Here is a 16129-nt window from a genome sequence, read left to right as displayed (position 1 = left end):
AGTACTTGTTTCATTTGTTCCTCCTTAGTCTGTTTTTCAATCTGTGCCAACTTGTCTGCTTTGACTTGAGAACAAAGGTATAAAGAGAAATTAATGTGAATGTAAATGCTTGAAACAAATTTTAAAAGCATATAAAAGAAACAATGTATTAAAAGATACTCAGAAAACCCCAAATGCACGTGCAAACTAGGGCTGAAACATCAGATGCAATAGTATAATCTAATGAAATCTTCTACATACATTGTCTGTTTAACGCCAGTTGCATTTTACGTTTCAATCTTTCTTGGGGTGTCATCTTATTGGCTGACGACGTCTGAAAACAATTTTTGTTCGTTCATTTCAAAGTTATTCAAAGATTTGAATTGAAATTTTAAAAATTATGTTTGTTGAATGATAATGATTGAAAAATAATAAGAAAAGTTGGATTCTGTGAAAAAAATTAACAAGTTCTAGTAGTTTAGTAGTTGTCAATGCTCTCGATGAAGAACCGTAAATTCTTACTGACTTTAGCTGTCTTGATTGTCCCTTTACTATTCAATATCTTTGTTTGGGGGTCTGGTCTTTAGTTCCGCCAAACACAGAAAATCATAGTTTGAAAAGTTGCCGTTGCGGTAGTAGTGGCAGTTGAAGTTTTGGTAGGTTTTTATGGGTGATGTAAAAATTTTCAGATTAATTTCATGCTCTGATATGAATCAAATGAATTTTTAAAATATCCAAAAAACTTGAAGTAAAGATGAATAAAATTTAGTAAATCGAAACTTTGGAGTAAACTTGAAAGAACACTGACCTCCCACCAAAGAAGTCTTTTTTATATTTATCACTTAAATTAATTTTCTGCTCTTTGCTCTTATCGCCATCTTCGTTGATGGCACTTTGATCATCATCCTCACCATCACTGTCATCTTCAAAAGAGGAGTTGGAAGACAGACTGGGCCTTCTATATTTTTTAATGGGTAGTTGTTGTTGTTTGTTGTTGCTACCATCAGTGTGCTTACTACTTGCATTGCTAGCACTTCTCTCACGAGAACGACTTCTGCTGCTGCTGCTGTGACTACTCAGTATGATGCTGATTGAATCAGAAACATTGTCACCCCTTGAACTCGATGATCTGAATGGAAATAATAATAAGTAAAAAATTATAGACACACAGGGTACGAAACACTGTAATAAATTAACCGTTGCAATTAAACACAACACATTTCAAAGTATTATTTGACCACTACACCTTACCTGTCAGCTGAACTCCTTTGCAAACTTCGACTTATCCTCCTGGACCTTGAATAATAACGCCTGTCTAACTTTGACCTAGATCTTCTTCTTCCTCTGGGTGGCCTAGAAACAGACTTGTATCTACGTCTAGACCTCGATCTAGTTCTATGTCGCGACCGACTCCTACGTGATCTTGATCTATTTTTATGAGACCTAGATCTACTTCTTCGACTGGACCTCGATCGATGTCTTGACCTACGTCTCTTGACTCCTTGTCTTGACCTACTTCTGCGTGACCTTCTCGACGGGGAATTGCGCGACCTTGAACTTCGTGCACGTGATCTTCTTCTAGTTGACCTTGATCGTGACCTCCTTTGCTCACCATTCTCGGATGTCCTTGATCTATCACTTGGCCTTAAGTAGATGAGGAAACTTTGTTGAATAAACTTAGTAGATTAATAAACAAAAAATATAATAATATACAGTTGAAGTTAATTAATTGATCGACTAATTTGAAAAACAAAGAGGAGTGAAAAACTCAAACTTGATAATTTTGGCAGTGCCAGGTAAAAGTGGCCCGACAACAGGTGGCAGGAGCGACAGATTTTTATCCTTCTCATCATCTGAGGACTTCACCTCCACTGCTCCACCGAAACTGGTGATGTACTCTACTGTGTTGGCCGGCGGTGATTTCGATCGAGACCTCGACGACGACGTTCTGAGAGAAAGAGAGAGGGGGGAGAGAGATAGAGAGCAAAAAAGAGAGAGATAGAAGAGATTATTAGAGATAGAAGAGATTGTAAAACAAAGATAAATATATAAAGATAGAGAGGAAGAGAGAATAATGTAGACAACGTCAACGAACTAACGACTTTCAAATAAGAGATATCAAAGTTGAAAGTGCAATATATGTATACATGTGTGAATCTGGAAAATATCTATTCCATTACGTATCAATACTGTACAGCGGATTCAGATAAATACCAGCCACACTGAAAATAAATGATTGAAAATATAAATGTAACTACCTATAGGCTGAAGAGTTGAAGTGCTGGGGACTCGATTTCTTAGCTGCATAACTGTCAATCAACCAATCAATCAACCAACCAATCAATCAATAAAATTAAGTACATAGTTGATAATAATTCATTTACCGATTTAGCTAATCACTTTCATACAATCAATTCACTTATTTAAAATGTAAAAACATATAAAAACAAAATATCTATTACTTAACCAATCAATTAATTAATTAAATCAACTGAATCAGACATATCAAAACATGTCTATAAATACCTTGGCAGACCATGAATCCTATGTCTGATCAGACGTCTGTCTTTGAACGCTCTCCTCTCACGTCTAGACTGGCTTGTACAAGCAAAAAATTTTTTTTTTTCAAATTAAATGTTAAAAAATTAGAACTAGAAGAAATCAGAAATCACGAAAAACGCTCAAAAAGAAACCAATAAACATAAGTTCAAAACATTGAAAAATTGACATTTAACAGTACAATTTTAACAAAAAATTGAAAATTAAATAAATCAAATAAATAAATAAATAAAATAAATAAATAGCAATTTCCAAAAATGAGTTTCGCACGGCAAATTGGGCTTTGGCTTCTTCAACTTCTTTGACTCTCCTCAATGCTTCCAACTCATCTCTATCTATCTGTAGGAACCTGGAGAATGTACACACACACATATTAGAACAATAACACAACACACACACACACATACACACATATCGAAAGAATTAAACTACACACAAACATACACAGATGTATACACACACGCATGCACACGCATGCACACACACAGACAGACGTATTGAAAAAATTACACATAAACATACACAGATGTACACAAACACACACACTCGCACGCACACAAAGCAATAGTACAACTTACTCAGCATAATCATCACCAATCATGCCATAGGAATGAGAAATGCCATTTAAGACTTTTTCTTGTTCACTCGTTAATAGTTCTATGTCTAGTATGTTGTCTATGGTTTCAGGGTTGGGAAATAATAAAATGTTGAAATTTATGTTTCCTTAAACAATATTTTATTTTTAAAAATAAACAAAGGTTAAAAAATTACCCAGATCAATTTCTTCAAAATCTGACAAATCATCTTCAGGAACAAGAAAATGGTCATCATTTTTCTTACCACCAAGACCTGCAAAGTGATTTTTGAGCCCTACAGAACCACTGGAGGTACCTCCAGAACCCCCTGTACAACCCCCTCCTTTTCCTCCACCATCTCTGTCACTGCCTCCACCACCATCGTCATACACATAACCAATGGCGGCCTTTTTCTCCGCTGATCTTATTGATGAGTGAAAAAAATGTTGATTAGATTTTGTAAAACAAAGAGTGATAATAATAACAAAAAAATGATATAGCACCGACTTTTTCTTCTTTTCCTCCTCTGTTTTAACACTCGGCTCTATTGAACCAAACTGTTCATCTATGTATATCTGATGCAGGCATTGGTCCTCCGATACTAGAGTTATTAATTTTGTTATATATATTTTTAAATATCAAAATTAAATAATTTTGAAAATTAAAAACCATTTTTAACCCATTCATTCATTCATTCATTCATTCATTCATTCATTCATTCACTCTCCTTTACTCATTAATTCACTCTTTCTCTTACTCATTCACCTTCTCTAACTCATTCACTCATTCATTCATTTTGAAAAACTTCTTTCCCATCTCACCTCCGGCACAATCATTCTGAACAAGAATCCTGTAACGTTCGTAGTTGCATCTACTTTCTTCTATATCTGGTTCCTCTCTTTGAATAAAAATTAATAATTAACTATTGAAATATTCAAAATTAAATCTATAATTAAATTAAAAACCAAAGCTAAAGAAGATAATAAAATAGCAGTTAGAATAATTTGTTAGAAATATCACTATTCAAAACTAATTTTTTCTTTAAAATTAAAAGTAATAAAAAATGGCCCAAAACTCGTTTACTTGATCAGAGGGCCAAGCCTAAAAAATACTAAATAAGATAAAGATAACACAAAACAATAAAACCAACTCAATATGTGTGACAGTTGGTAGGTAATCTATATGGGACCTAACATCGTATCTGTCAATCAAAACCTCTGAGTCGCCTTGCCATGGCTGCCTGATATGATAAATATGAATAGGATAAGAATTGTATATTATAATAGTAAAAATTATTATTAATTATAACTTAAAGAATCATCAAAAATTAATAATAAAATAACACTTTATAAAAATTAGCTATATTGTCTATAAATAACTCTATAGTTATATAGTGTATAGTATGATATAGTAGTCGGTGTAACTATAAAAGATATATCTATAAACGATTCAATAAATTTACATAATTCTTTGTATTATAATTTAGTTTGGGTTATTTTAATTATATTATAACAAAATTTCTAGAGATATGAATAAATTTGATAAAAAAAAATAATTAAAAATTATTACTAACATTATTTGTGGGCCCTCTGCAGAGGCAGCCAACTGTGGATCTATGTGAATTTTTAGAGATCGACCATAAACTCTTATAAACTGATTGGGATCTTGTTTCTGGAAAGTTTGGAAAATTTAAAAGTTAACATTTCTTGGGGTATTTGTAACTTTGTTACTCACAATTACAAAAAATATAAAAATTAAGCTAAGAAACTGCACAAGTGCATTGTTGTAAATAAAACTTTATACAAAATTTTCATCAGAATGAAAACCAATAAATTATAAAATAATAGAATTCTAACTATTTGCTCGTAGTATTCTCTCCGACGGCCAGCTCTCTTCTGGTAATCTACCATCATCACCCGAATTGCCTTTTCTTGCTTCCTGGCCGCATGCCACATTTTACTGATTAGGAGTTAGAGTAAAGATAAAAAAATAATAATCAAATTAAAAGTTTGAATAGGACGAGGATAACAAAAAGCGACAAATGTGCTTTTCCTTATTTTCAACTTCGAGTCTCAGCTAATTTGATGCATGTTTTTTTAGTGATACATTTTCGGTCCTGAACATTTCGTAATAATTTTTATTTTTATAAATATTTTACTTTGGTAAAGAAACTTATATATCGCTCATTAAACCATCTGTTCATTTAAAATTTTTTCCCATTACTAATTACTAATCGATCAATGGCGATCCGGTGTTTATGCGGTCATGGGGTTAAAGATGATAAAAAATCCGGTTTCACATTTCGCTGTGCAAGTTGCAATGGGGTCTACCATCAAAGTATTTTTTTAAAGTTTTTTTGGTCAATTGATTCAAATCTCCTACCAAACCTTATTATTAAAATTAAATTAAATTATTAATTAAATTAAAAACCAAACCAATGGTTTATATTTTTTTATAAATATATTAAACTAAAGCAAAATATTATTATTAAAAATCATTCCATCAGACTAGGATACATGCTAATCTTATGTGAACAAATAATAAATTAATAATTCAATATTTTATTAATGCAGAATGTTTGAAGTCTGGACCAACGTCATTGCTTGCTGGAGATGTGTTCTACGAGTTTACCTGCTCAAATTGCAGCACTACTGGATGTGAACTGTACTCAAGACTGAAGCTATCCTGGTACTAACCTTATTTTCTCTACTAACTTTTTGGTTATGTTATATCCTATTTTTATTTAGCATGTTGTTAAGATTTTGAAAGTAATTGAAATATCAGCAAAGATATAATAATTTAATACGATAATTATTATATTTTTGATATAACAATGATGATATTCCCAGGCTACAAGTCCTAATGTTAACAATGTATAACCTGCAGCATCATAGCAATGAAGGAATGCTTGGCTACTTCAGATGGAAGGAGCACATATGCTCATTCATCGAGAAACATTGGAATGAGCTTTTCAGTGCAAAAAAGTTTGTTTGGGGAGGGAATTAGTGCCAATTAGTGAAATTAGGGAAGTTAATGTAGTGGGCTTAATGTTGAAGTTTGATTAATTAGTTTTTTTTTTAATTAATTTAATTTTTTTTAGTACTGATAGTTTTAACATGTGATTGGGCTTGTTATTTGTTGATGTTGTTAAAGTTAGTGAAATTAGTGTAGTACGCATTAGCATCATTGCCACTAAAAACAGAAAACGAACAACGAAATGGTACGGTACGGTCGCTGGGGTATTATCATCGAACTGTGGCACGTACTTCCAATCGGGCAATCAACAGTTCAGCCAATCAGGATGGTGGAAATTGATCGATGGGGTTGTGCCCCATTTGGGACATAGTGGGTTTTGATGATGATCATGTTGGTGATGATCATGTTGATGGTGATGACCGTGTTTTTGATGATGATGATGAGGATGATGATGTTGTTGATGGTGATGATGATGATGACGAGGATGATAGCTTTTTTTTCATTGATCTCCCTATCCAGCTAACTCTGTTAAGAAGCAGAACAAAAATAATTGCAAAAACAATAATAATAATAATAATGATGATGATGATGATGATGATGACGGCGTTGATGATGATGATAGCAGCAAAGGAAAATTCAAGAAGGCTAAACTTGATGATGATGATGGTTGTAAAAAATTTTTACAGGTCGGTTGAATTTTATTGATAGAGTGAATGAATGAATGAATGAACGAATGAATGAATGAACGAATGAATGATTGAACGAACGAATGAACGAACGAACGAATGAAGGAACGTACAAATTTATTTGAAAAAAAAAGGAAATAATAAATAGTCCATTAAACAAACCAGCAGAAAATCGAAACCAAAGAATTCATCACTAACACTAACGAAGCTGATGACGTCGATGTTGATGACGACGACGACGATGATGATAACAATCGCAATCCTGATAGTAGTCGTAACAACGATAATAATAATAATAATAATAATAATAATAACGACGACGACGATATAAAATCCCAACAGACTGAAACGTCCCAAGTTCGTACTGATGACGATGATGATGATGATCATGACGGTGATGATGACGATATTGGTGTTGATGATTATGATTCTTTTTATTTATTTATTATTATTATTATTGTTGTTGTTGTTATCATCATCATCATCGTCACCACAATCATCTTCGCCAACGTTGTCTTCAATACAATTGACGTCATCATCGTCGTCGCAATATTTTTTTTTCCTTTCTAGGACTCAAGCTGCAAGGATGATGACGTAATAAGTGTGAATGATCATCATCATCACCGTCGCCATTTAAAAAAAAAGCGGAAATGGATGAAGAAGAGTCTGCTTATTGTTGAAAGTAAGGCTAATAATGAATGAATGGTTTTTTGATAACAACAACAATAATAATAATAATAATAATGATGATGATGATGATGATGATGATGATGATGATAATGATGATGATGCCAATGCAATGCTCATTCTTGTAAAGGCTATTTTTGTCATTATTATTATCATCATCATTCAATCGTTATCATCATCATCATTCCACCACCATCATCATCATCGCCTCGCCATCATCATCATCATTCCACCACCATCATCATCATCATCGCCATCATCATCATCATCATCATTTAACCACCATCATCATCATCGTCGCCATCATTATCATCATCATCATCATTTAACCACCATCATCTTCATCGTCGTCGTCATCATCATCATTAATCAACAGAGCAGGTTCCGGAATTTTTTCTAAGAGGCGACGACGACGACGAAGATGACGATGGCGACGATGATTACGTCATCGACGACGACGACGATGACTACCGAAATTTCGTCGTCGACTCGTGTCTGACGTCACTCGCCTACTGTAACAACAACAACAACAACGACAACAACAACAACGACAACAACAACAACGACAACAACGACAACAACAACAACGACAACAACAACAACGACAACAACAACAACGACAACAGCTATAATGATCACATTGATGATGGCACGATCACAACATCGTCGTCGTCATCAAATATTAGTACCAACAGCTGTGATAGCAGTAACAATAGTAGTAATAATAATAATGATAATAATAATAATAATTTTTCATCTGACAATAATCGTCCCAATGGCATGCTATCAACTACGGCAGCTGATTCGTTATCGTCACGTGACGTCATTACCCCTTGCCAAATAATACCAAAGAATCCGAATTGTCAGCCTAAAAGTGAATGGAAAATTGAGAAGGAAAACAATGACGATAAACCAAAGAAGTAATAATATGTGTATTGAAATGTGTAGTGTATATTATTTTTAATATTAATAATAATTGCTAATATTAATAATTAATATTATCCATAATTAATATTATTATTCGTAATTAATAATTTTTCTCCGTGTGACTCATTCAAAGATTTGTCTTAATGTCTGTCTATGAGGAGAGAATGCTACTTAAAAATCTAACGACTGCTCTAAATAATAATAACAATAATAACAATAATAACAATAATAATAATAATAATAATGTGGTACTCAATCAACTGAAGGCTAAATTAATGATGAGACAGGTATGTTTGTGTGTTTTTGAGTGTCTATGTGTGTTTGTGAGTGTGTGTGTGTGTGTGTGTGTGTGTGTGTGATGATATCGATGATGTCGGTGATGATGATGATGATGAGGATGTTCGGTACTGATGATGATGATGAGGATGTCGGTACTGATGATGATGATGAGGATGTCAATGATGATGATGATGTCGGTGATGATGATGATGTCGGTGATGATGATGATGGTGATGATAGAATTAACTCCGGAGAATATTTAAACAGAGGAAGAGAGAATTAGGCCTACCTCTGTTCAACTTGGACTCCTACATGTCCGCTCTTGCCAAAAATAAAAAGAAAAAGAATAATAATAATAATAATAAAGGTGACGTCAATGATGACGTCACCGAAGACAGAGCCGGTATTAAAAACAATGGCAGTAAATATAAAAATGATGACGACAACGACGATGATGATGGTGGTGGTGGTAGTGATAGTAGTGGTGGTGGCCGTGAGGGTGATGATAACGATACAAGAGTTCTGGATAGATATCAGGTAATAATAATAATAATGATAATAATAATAATGATAATAGTATAATAATAATAATAATGATTATGATGATACTATTCATAATCATGGACATATCGATCCATAAGATAATAAAGACATACAGAAATAACTTTTATTATTATTATAATTATTATTATTATTATAAATTAAAATTTTTGCCGCCAGGAGTCATGTCAGACGCACGGTAACTTCAAATACACGTCATTCGTCCAGATGCTGATCGGAAGTGACGTCATTTTGCCTATCAGAAGCCCGTATACTAAACGGTTTGCCCTGATGATGATGATGTGAATTTTAATAATAATAATAATAATAATATAATAGTGATAATTATGGTTGCGATAATAATATTAATATTAATATTAATATTAATTTTTAAATTTTATCAGAATTTTGAAGCCGTACATTAGAAGGGATTACGATAGCAAACCATTGAGGCTGAGGTTGCTAGAAGAAATTATTAATCATCATCATCAAAAACAGCAACTGCTATCATTATCATCATCGTCGTCGTCATCATCATCATTACCAACTACTACATCGTCATCGTCGTCGTCATCTCCGATTGACTTTTGCTACGTTCGGCCCCAGCACATCCCTTCAATAAATGGATACTGCAATGAGTTCTTCTGGCCTGGAATCGACTGTTAGTGTTGGGTTTGTATCCTTCTGATGGTGTTGTGGCTAAGGCGTCTGGCTCTACCGCTGCCCTGCCCTGACCGCCGCCGCGTTCGATCGCAAGTGGCGTCCGCTTATCAATTATGTAATTTGTGGAATGCATGCATTCATTCGTCGCGCTCATGTGAATTGCGTGTTTGCTGTTGTTGAAGACATCTCTGGGAAAGAGAATTATGAGTGAAATTAAGGGAATTAATAGAAATAACACACACACACACACACACACACACACACTTACACGCGCACACATACATGAAGACATACACACGCACACGCATGAAGACACACACACACGCACACATTATACAGTGTCAGAGAGTTTGGACTATCCGGATTACAGTTGTGTAGCACTATACAAGTAAGGTTCTTTTTATCATTTTATTTCATCTTATTCACAAACCTGAACAAATACACACACACACACACACACACACACACACACACACACACACACACATACATATGTACAACGCTGTTTTACCTAACGCATACACACACATATACGCATACATACACACATAGATAAAGAAAATATACACATACATACATCTCAAAAAAATTGTTTTACAATTTCACTAAACAATACAAACATACATAAACATACCACACACATTATACATACGTATGCAGACATACTTGCGTACACACACACGCACACGAACACATACGTTTCACACACGCACATATATAGAAAGTTAGTGATAGGATTTGCCTTCATGGTACCCGACGTATCGTATGACGAGGCGTACATCTCATACATATTCACACATCCTGAATGGCGTAAAGTGGGCGTGGCTAAGTTCATGCTTTACCATCTTTTACAAGTATGATGATGATGATGATGGTGGTGATTTTGATGATGATGATGGTTTTAATGATGATGATGATGATTATTCCGTCATTTTTAACTCCAATCATCCAATAGAGTCGTCCCATCATTCCTGACGTCATCCAATCAAATCACTCCGTTTTTTTTACTCCTTTCATCGACCAATAAACGAGCAGGCATGTGCGGACAAGGACGTGACCTTACACGTGTCCGCCAGTAACCCCGCCCTCATCCTCTACCAGATGTTCGGGTTCAAGGAAGAGGAATTCATCATGGATTTTTATGACAGGTATCTACCTCTGGAATCTAAAGATTGTAGGAATGCCTTCTTCCTTAGACTCAAAAGATGACGTGAAAGAGGAATTGAAAAACTAGATTGAATGAATGAATGAGTGAATGAATGAATGAGTGAATGAATGAGTGAATGAATGAGTGAATGAATGAATGATTGAATGAATGAATGAGTGAGTGAATGATTGATTGATTGATAGATATCGGACATGTGCATATACAATCCATGACACACACAACTACGTAGAAACACAAACACACACGTGAAACCGAAGTTAATCAAAATATCTGTTTAATATGCGATTAAGATTCAAGATCGAAATGCGTATCAACGCTTGAACAATGAAAAAAAAAACCTATTGATCGTTTGGCAATTTTTAAACGAAGCTTTTAATATTAGTAACAGTCGTGTATAAGTGTTTTTAGCTGTTCAACAGACAACGTATGTCGTCGCGATATTCATAGTTTTATTAGAGCCCATGTCAAAAGTGGCGATCGTCTGCTTCTGACCATTCAGTTCGACCGGGCAGTTCTTATTAGCTCTGGTCACGAAGCACAGAGTGAACAAGGCCATCTCCACCTCTGGACTCGCTCTTATAAAAAGCGAGGATATCGGCTTCGTGTAGCCGTCTATCCATTTGAACTTGAACGCGAGAACACTGTTCTGAATGGGGAAGGTGTTTGTTGTTCGCTTGCTTGTTGTCGATTTTGTAATGAGTATATGTGTGTAAGAGAAGTGCTGTACATTTGTTAATTCACCTACTATCGGATGTATTAGTTTTAGTGTTTAAAATCAAATTAGCTATAAAAAATCACCCAGCTACACTCTCACTCCAACACGCACGTACACTCCAACACACCACATACACGAACCGGGCAAGTCCTGATAAGACTTTCATAACGAAAGATGCCCAACTTCTCCTGCTTGTAAGCAAACAGCCAGTTGTGAAAGCCGATGACCTCACCTTTCTTCGTCTCTCCCAGGAACACGTGTTCGAAACCACTGCTATCCTTAACACCACCCGATCTTGAATACTCGGTGAACCAGAACTGACGTAGTTGTTTCTTGAATGATTGGATGTCGGCTGATGCTAAATCTGCGTGTGAGTGCGTTCGTTTGTTTATTATACTTCTATGTGGTGTAAACACTTGTGTATATGTGTGTATTTCAGTGTGTGTGTGCGTGTGTATGCCTGTTTGTCTACGTGTATGTGATTGTAGATACTTGAGTGCGTGTGTGAATGTGTTATGTACAGTTTTTAATGCTATAATTACTCCTGTAAAATAGGTAGATTATGTTTAAACTTCAACTGGAAACCTTTTTTGGATAGGAACTGGTGCATAATTTTCATGGGCTTCGTGGCTAGGGTAGCATTCAAGAACTGCTCCACCTCGTCATACTCTCCAGTCTCGTTCTTCTCCGCTACACCAGTTTTCGCGATGTAATTGTCGAATAGTTTGTCCAGTAGTCGATACGAACCAACAAGTTTTTTTTCGTTCACGTATGTGAATAGCCTATAAAAGTGCACATCAAAGCTTAATTTTTCTCGCTAATCAATCTTTACATTTTCAAACTATAATCTCAATGAAATGCGTTTACATAGATTGACCTTACATTTAAGACGCTATCATGTCAGCGATATATATATATACATCTGGCCGTTATAATGCATATATTGATAATGTTATTTATTCTAAAGAGTACATCAGAGATGTTTTTTGAAAGTTAGCTAATGATATCTTGTTAACATTCTTATGCATAAGTCTTGTTTTTTGTTTTTTTTTTTTTTTTTTATTCTATACTAACACTACCTTTACTTGCATAGTTCGTTATGTTGGAGAACTTGACAGGATCGATATTTATTGACGTTTGTATTGTATTGTATAAGTTTGAAAATTTTTCATGAATAATGAAGTTATATATATATATATATATATATATATATATATATATATATATATATATATTTTATGTAAATCACTCATATTATATTTGCTGTAGATTTTAGATTACCTAATATCCTAATAACGTATTTTATTATAAGTAATGATAATACGGACAACATGTCATTCCATTTAACCATCCATCCATCCATTGATATGTCTTCTCTATTAAAACGTCATCAGTATTATTTCAATTAAACATTAATCCATCCATATAAACATCACGATTGTTGGAAATAGTTCTTTCATTCATTCAATCATTCGTTCGTTTGTTCGTTCGTTCATTCATTGATTCGTTCATTCGTACATTTATTCATTCATTCATTCTTTTGTTCATTCTATTCATTAATTCATTCATTGAATCATTGATTCATTTATTGATTCATTCATCAATTCGTTCATTCATTCATTCATTCATTAAGTTCAAATTCATTCGGTATGAAAGTTTTTTTTGAAAAGATGACTATTTAAGATACCTTTCAAAAACATTTAATAATTTACGGATATTACTTACTTGGTACCATTTATGTTTAACTTAACATCATTTTCTGTAAGACTGTTGTTGTCAGACTTCCATATTTCGGATGAGATCGATCTTAGTTCAGTGTCTGTTACATTGGAACCTGTAAGGATTATGAAATTTACGATAGCCAATCTAATAATTTCTACCATAATTCATCCACCAAAATCAACCAATCACATGATTTCTACAAAACATTGAATACAGAAACAACCAGCCGTTATATTTTACTCGAGTATCAACCAATCATATCAATACTACCCAACTTTTTGAATACCAAACCATTCAATCACATTAATTCTACCAAACACCGAACACACAAGCAGCCAATCAGAATGTCCTTATTTTACTGGCAGGGTGTCGTGATTGATTGAAAAATCTCCGACTCAGACCAACTTTGACATTATGCTTACTTGTTGCCACATAAAGCCCCAGTATGACGAAACAACCAAAAATTAACATTGAAAACTCGGCCGTCATGTTTTAAGATGAACACACACACAATGCTTTTAATTTTGCTTCAATGCGTTTTTATAATAGTAGTTTTGGATATACACAGTTACACAGTGTTGCATATATGTATATGTATATATATATATATATATATATATATATATATATATATATATATATATGTGTGGTGTGTGTGTGTGTGTGTGTGTGTGTGTGTGTGTGTGTGTGTGTGTGTGTGTGTGCGTATGAGCTGCAAACAAGGATTTTTGATCTACTGAATCTTCAAACGGTATCATATTTCAATAAAAAATGATATAATAATAATATAAAAGTGAAATAATAGCAATAACAGTAACAATAATAACATATAAGAATAAAAATAATAATTCTGATCACATTATTTGGATAACCTTTTGAAAAAACCACTTGAAATTGTCGTCACTGAATGAATTTCAACTCTTAAAACATTAATTTTCCTTCATTGTTTTAATTATAATAATAATAATGAATAATAATAAACAATAATAACAAGTATTTTAAATCGATCAATACATGTAGAGCAGGGGTGGGAAAACTTTTGGCTGTGAGGGCCGCATTAAGAACTATTTTACCTTTGAAGGGTCGCATATGTATTGAATAGCAAATTTTTCGACCCTGGGAAAAATTTTTTTAAGATATATGGCTCCTTTTTTGGTCATAATGTCTGGCTGACGACCTATTTTTTGGCGAACAGGGCCTCGCGGGCCGCATAAAATAGCTTCTCTGGCCGTAGTTTGCTCACCCCAGATCTAGAGTGATTGAACTTTTGTTATTTGCAAAAAAAAATTATTCTCTAAAAAATTTCAGTTTTAATAATAATTAATAATAATAATTAATAATATTAATAATGATTATTGTTATTTATTATGCTAACGTTAGACATTAAGGAGTGTTTATTTAGCTTTCGAATATATATAGGCATCTGGGCAAATATTGAAAGTTAGCTCAAAGTCAAATTGACTTAAATTGATGCTGTAAATAACGTAAAAATTTTTCAATTATCTTCAGTTTAACATCCGCTAATTTTAAAAGAATTACGTTAGCATCATAATAATAATAATTTTTATTATTAGTATTAATTTCAACCATCTAGGCCGAATGAAATAACCTTTGGATCTATTTACGATTTATTTAAATTATTTTTTAAAAATTGTAATTTAAGAGCTACTTACAATTTAAAAACCACAGACGAAAAGATCGCATTTTAATAACAATTTTATTTAAAATTCAAATCAATTCGGCCATTTTTAAACGTTTTTCAGTGAAAAATTTCATAATATCATCATTTGTCATAATCGGAATTATTTTTTTTTTCGTTTTCAATTTTAAATAAATTTAAAAAAATATTTTGTCTCGAGTTAATAACAGTAATTAGTTACAAATGCTCTTTTTTTTCCAAAGGAATATGCCAAATCAAAAATGGTCAAAATAGAAATAATTGAAAGATGTTTAAGCAACGTGATGGGACAACTTTATATACAAATTAAAATTTTCATACAATTCATGCAACAAACACAACAAACAAATAATTTTATAAAATAAAAAAAATATAGATGGAGAAATAGAGGGAAAGATAGATAGATAGAAAGAAAGAGAAAGAGAGAAAAGGGAGAAAGAAATAGATAGATAGATAGATAGATAGATAGATAGATAGATAGATAGATAGATAGATAGATAGATAGATAGATAGATAGATAGATTGATAGATAGATAGATAGATAGATAGATAGATAGATAGATAGATAGATAGATAGATAGATAGATAGATAGATAGATAGATAGATAGATAGATAGATAGATAGATAGATAGATAGATAGATAGATAGATAGATAGATAGATAGATAGATAGATAGATAGATAGATAGATAGATAGATAGATAGATAGATAGATAGATAGATAGATAGATAGATAGACAGGCAGGCAGGCAGGCATACAGACAGACAGACAGATAGATTGATAGATAGAAAAATAGAGAGAGAAGAGAGAGAGAGAGAGGGAGAAATGATTATAGATAAAGTAAAAAGGTAGGACAGATAGATTGAGAGAAAGACAAAGACAGAAAAAACGAAAAAAACGAAGAAAGTAAGAAAAGAAAAAAGAGAGGAAAAGAATGAGAAAATGAGCGAGAGAAAGAACAAGAGAGAGAGAGA

The 16129-nt window shown here is 33.2% G+C and overlaps 3 protein-coding genes across 3 annotated transcripts; 1 reads left to right on the top strand and 2 right to left on the bottom strand.

Annotated features, from left to right (window-relative positions):
- Nucleotides 1–1038: 1038 nt before the first annotated feature.
- HELRODRAFT_188738 (hypothetical protein) lies at nucleotides 1039–5212 on the bottom strand (the record flags this gene model as incomplete). The annotated part of the gene is made up of 13 exons (XM_009021686.1): nucleotides 4970–5212; nucleotides 4687–4784; nucleotides 4264–4353; nucleotides 3935–4011; nucleotides 3621–3714; nucleotides 3310–3536; nucleotides 3117–3213; nucleotides 2809–2887; nucleotides 2506–2573; nucleotides 2238–2288; nucleotides 1754–1927; nucleotides 1231–1623; nucleotides 1039–1108 (listed from the first exon to the last, which is right to left on the bottom strand). Coding segments are annotated over exons 1-13 (1617 nt in total), but the record flags the coding sequence as incomplete, so codon positions are not given.
- A 4398-nt stretch (nucleotides 5213–9610) lies between these two features.
- Nucleotides 9611–11080, top strand: HELRODRAFT_65431 (hypothetical protein; the record flags this gene model as incomplete). Its single annotated transcript, XM_009021685.1, has 4 exons — nucleotides 9611–9869; nucleotides 10211–10259; nucleotides 10593–10725; nucleotides 10904–11080. Coding segments are annotated over 4 exons (618 nt in total), but the record flags the coding sequence as incomplete, so codon positions are not given.
- A 371-nt stretch (nucleotides 11081–11451) lies between these two features.
- HELRODRAFT_161804 (hypothetical protein) lies at nucleotides 11452–13965 on the bottom strand (the record flags this gene model as incomplete). The annotated part of the gene is made up of 5 exons (XM_009021684.1): nucleotides 11452–11685; nucleotides 11895–12118; nucleotides 12340–12536; nucleotides 13480–13588; nucleotides 13899–13965. 5 exons carry the CDS (start codon nucleotides 13963–13965, stop codon nucleotides 11452–11454), a joined length of 831 nt encoding a protein of 276 aa, XP_009019932.1.
- Nucleotides 13966–16129: the final 2164 nt, after the last annotated feature.

This window comes from Helobdella robusta, assembly GCF_000326865.2.
Source record: "Helobdella robusta unplaced genomic scaffold HELROscaffold_3, whole genome shotgun sequence".
NCBI classification, from domain to species: Eukaryota; Metazoa; Annelida; class Clitellata; order Rhynchobdellida; family Glossiphoniidae; genus Helobdella; species Helobdella robusta.
The sequence above is the reverse complement of the archived record's forward strand: the minus strand, read 5'-3'. Positions and strand labels throughout refer to the sequence as shown.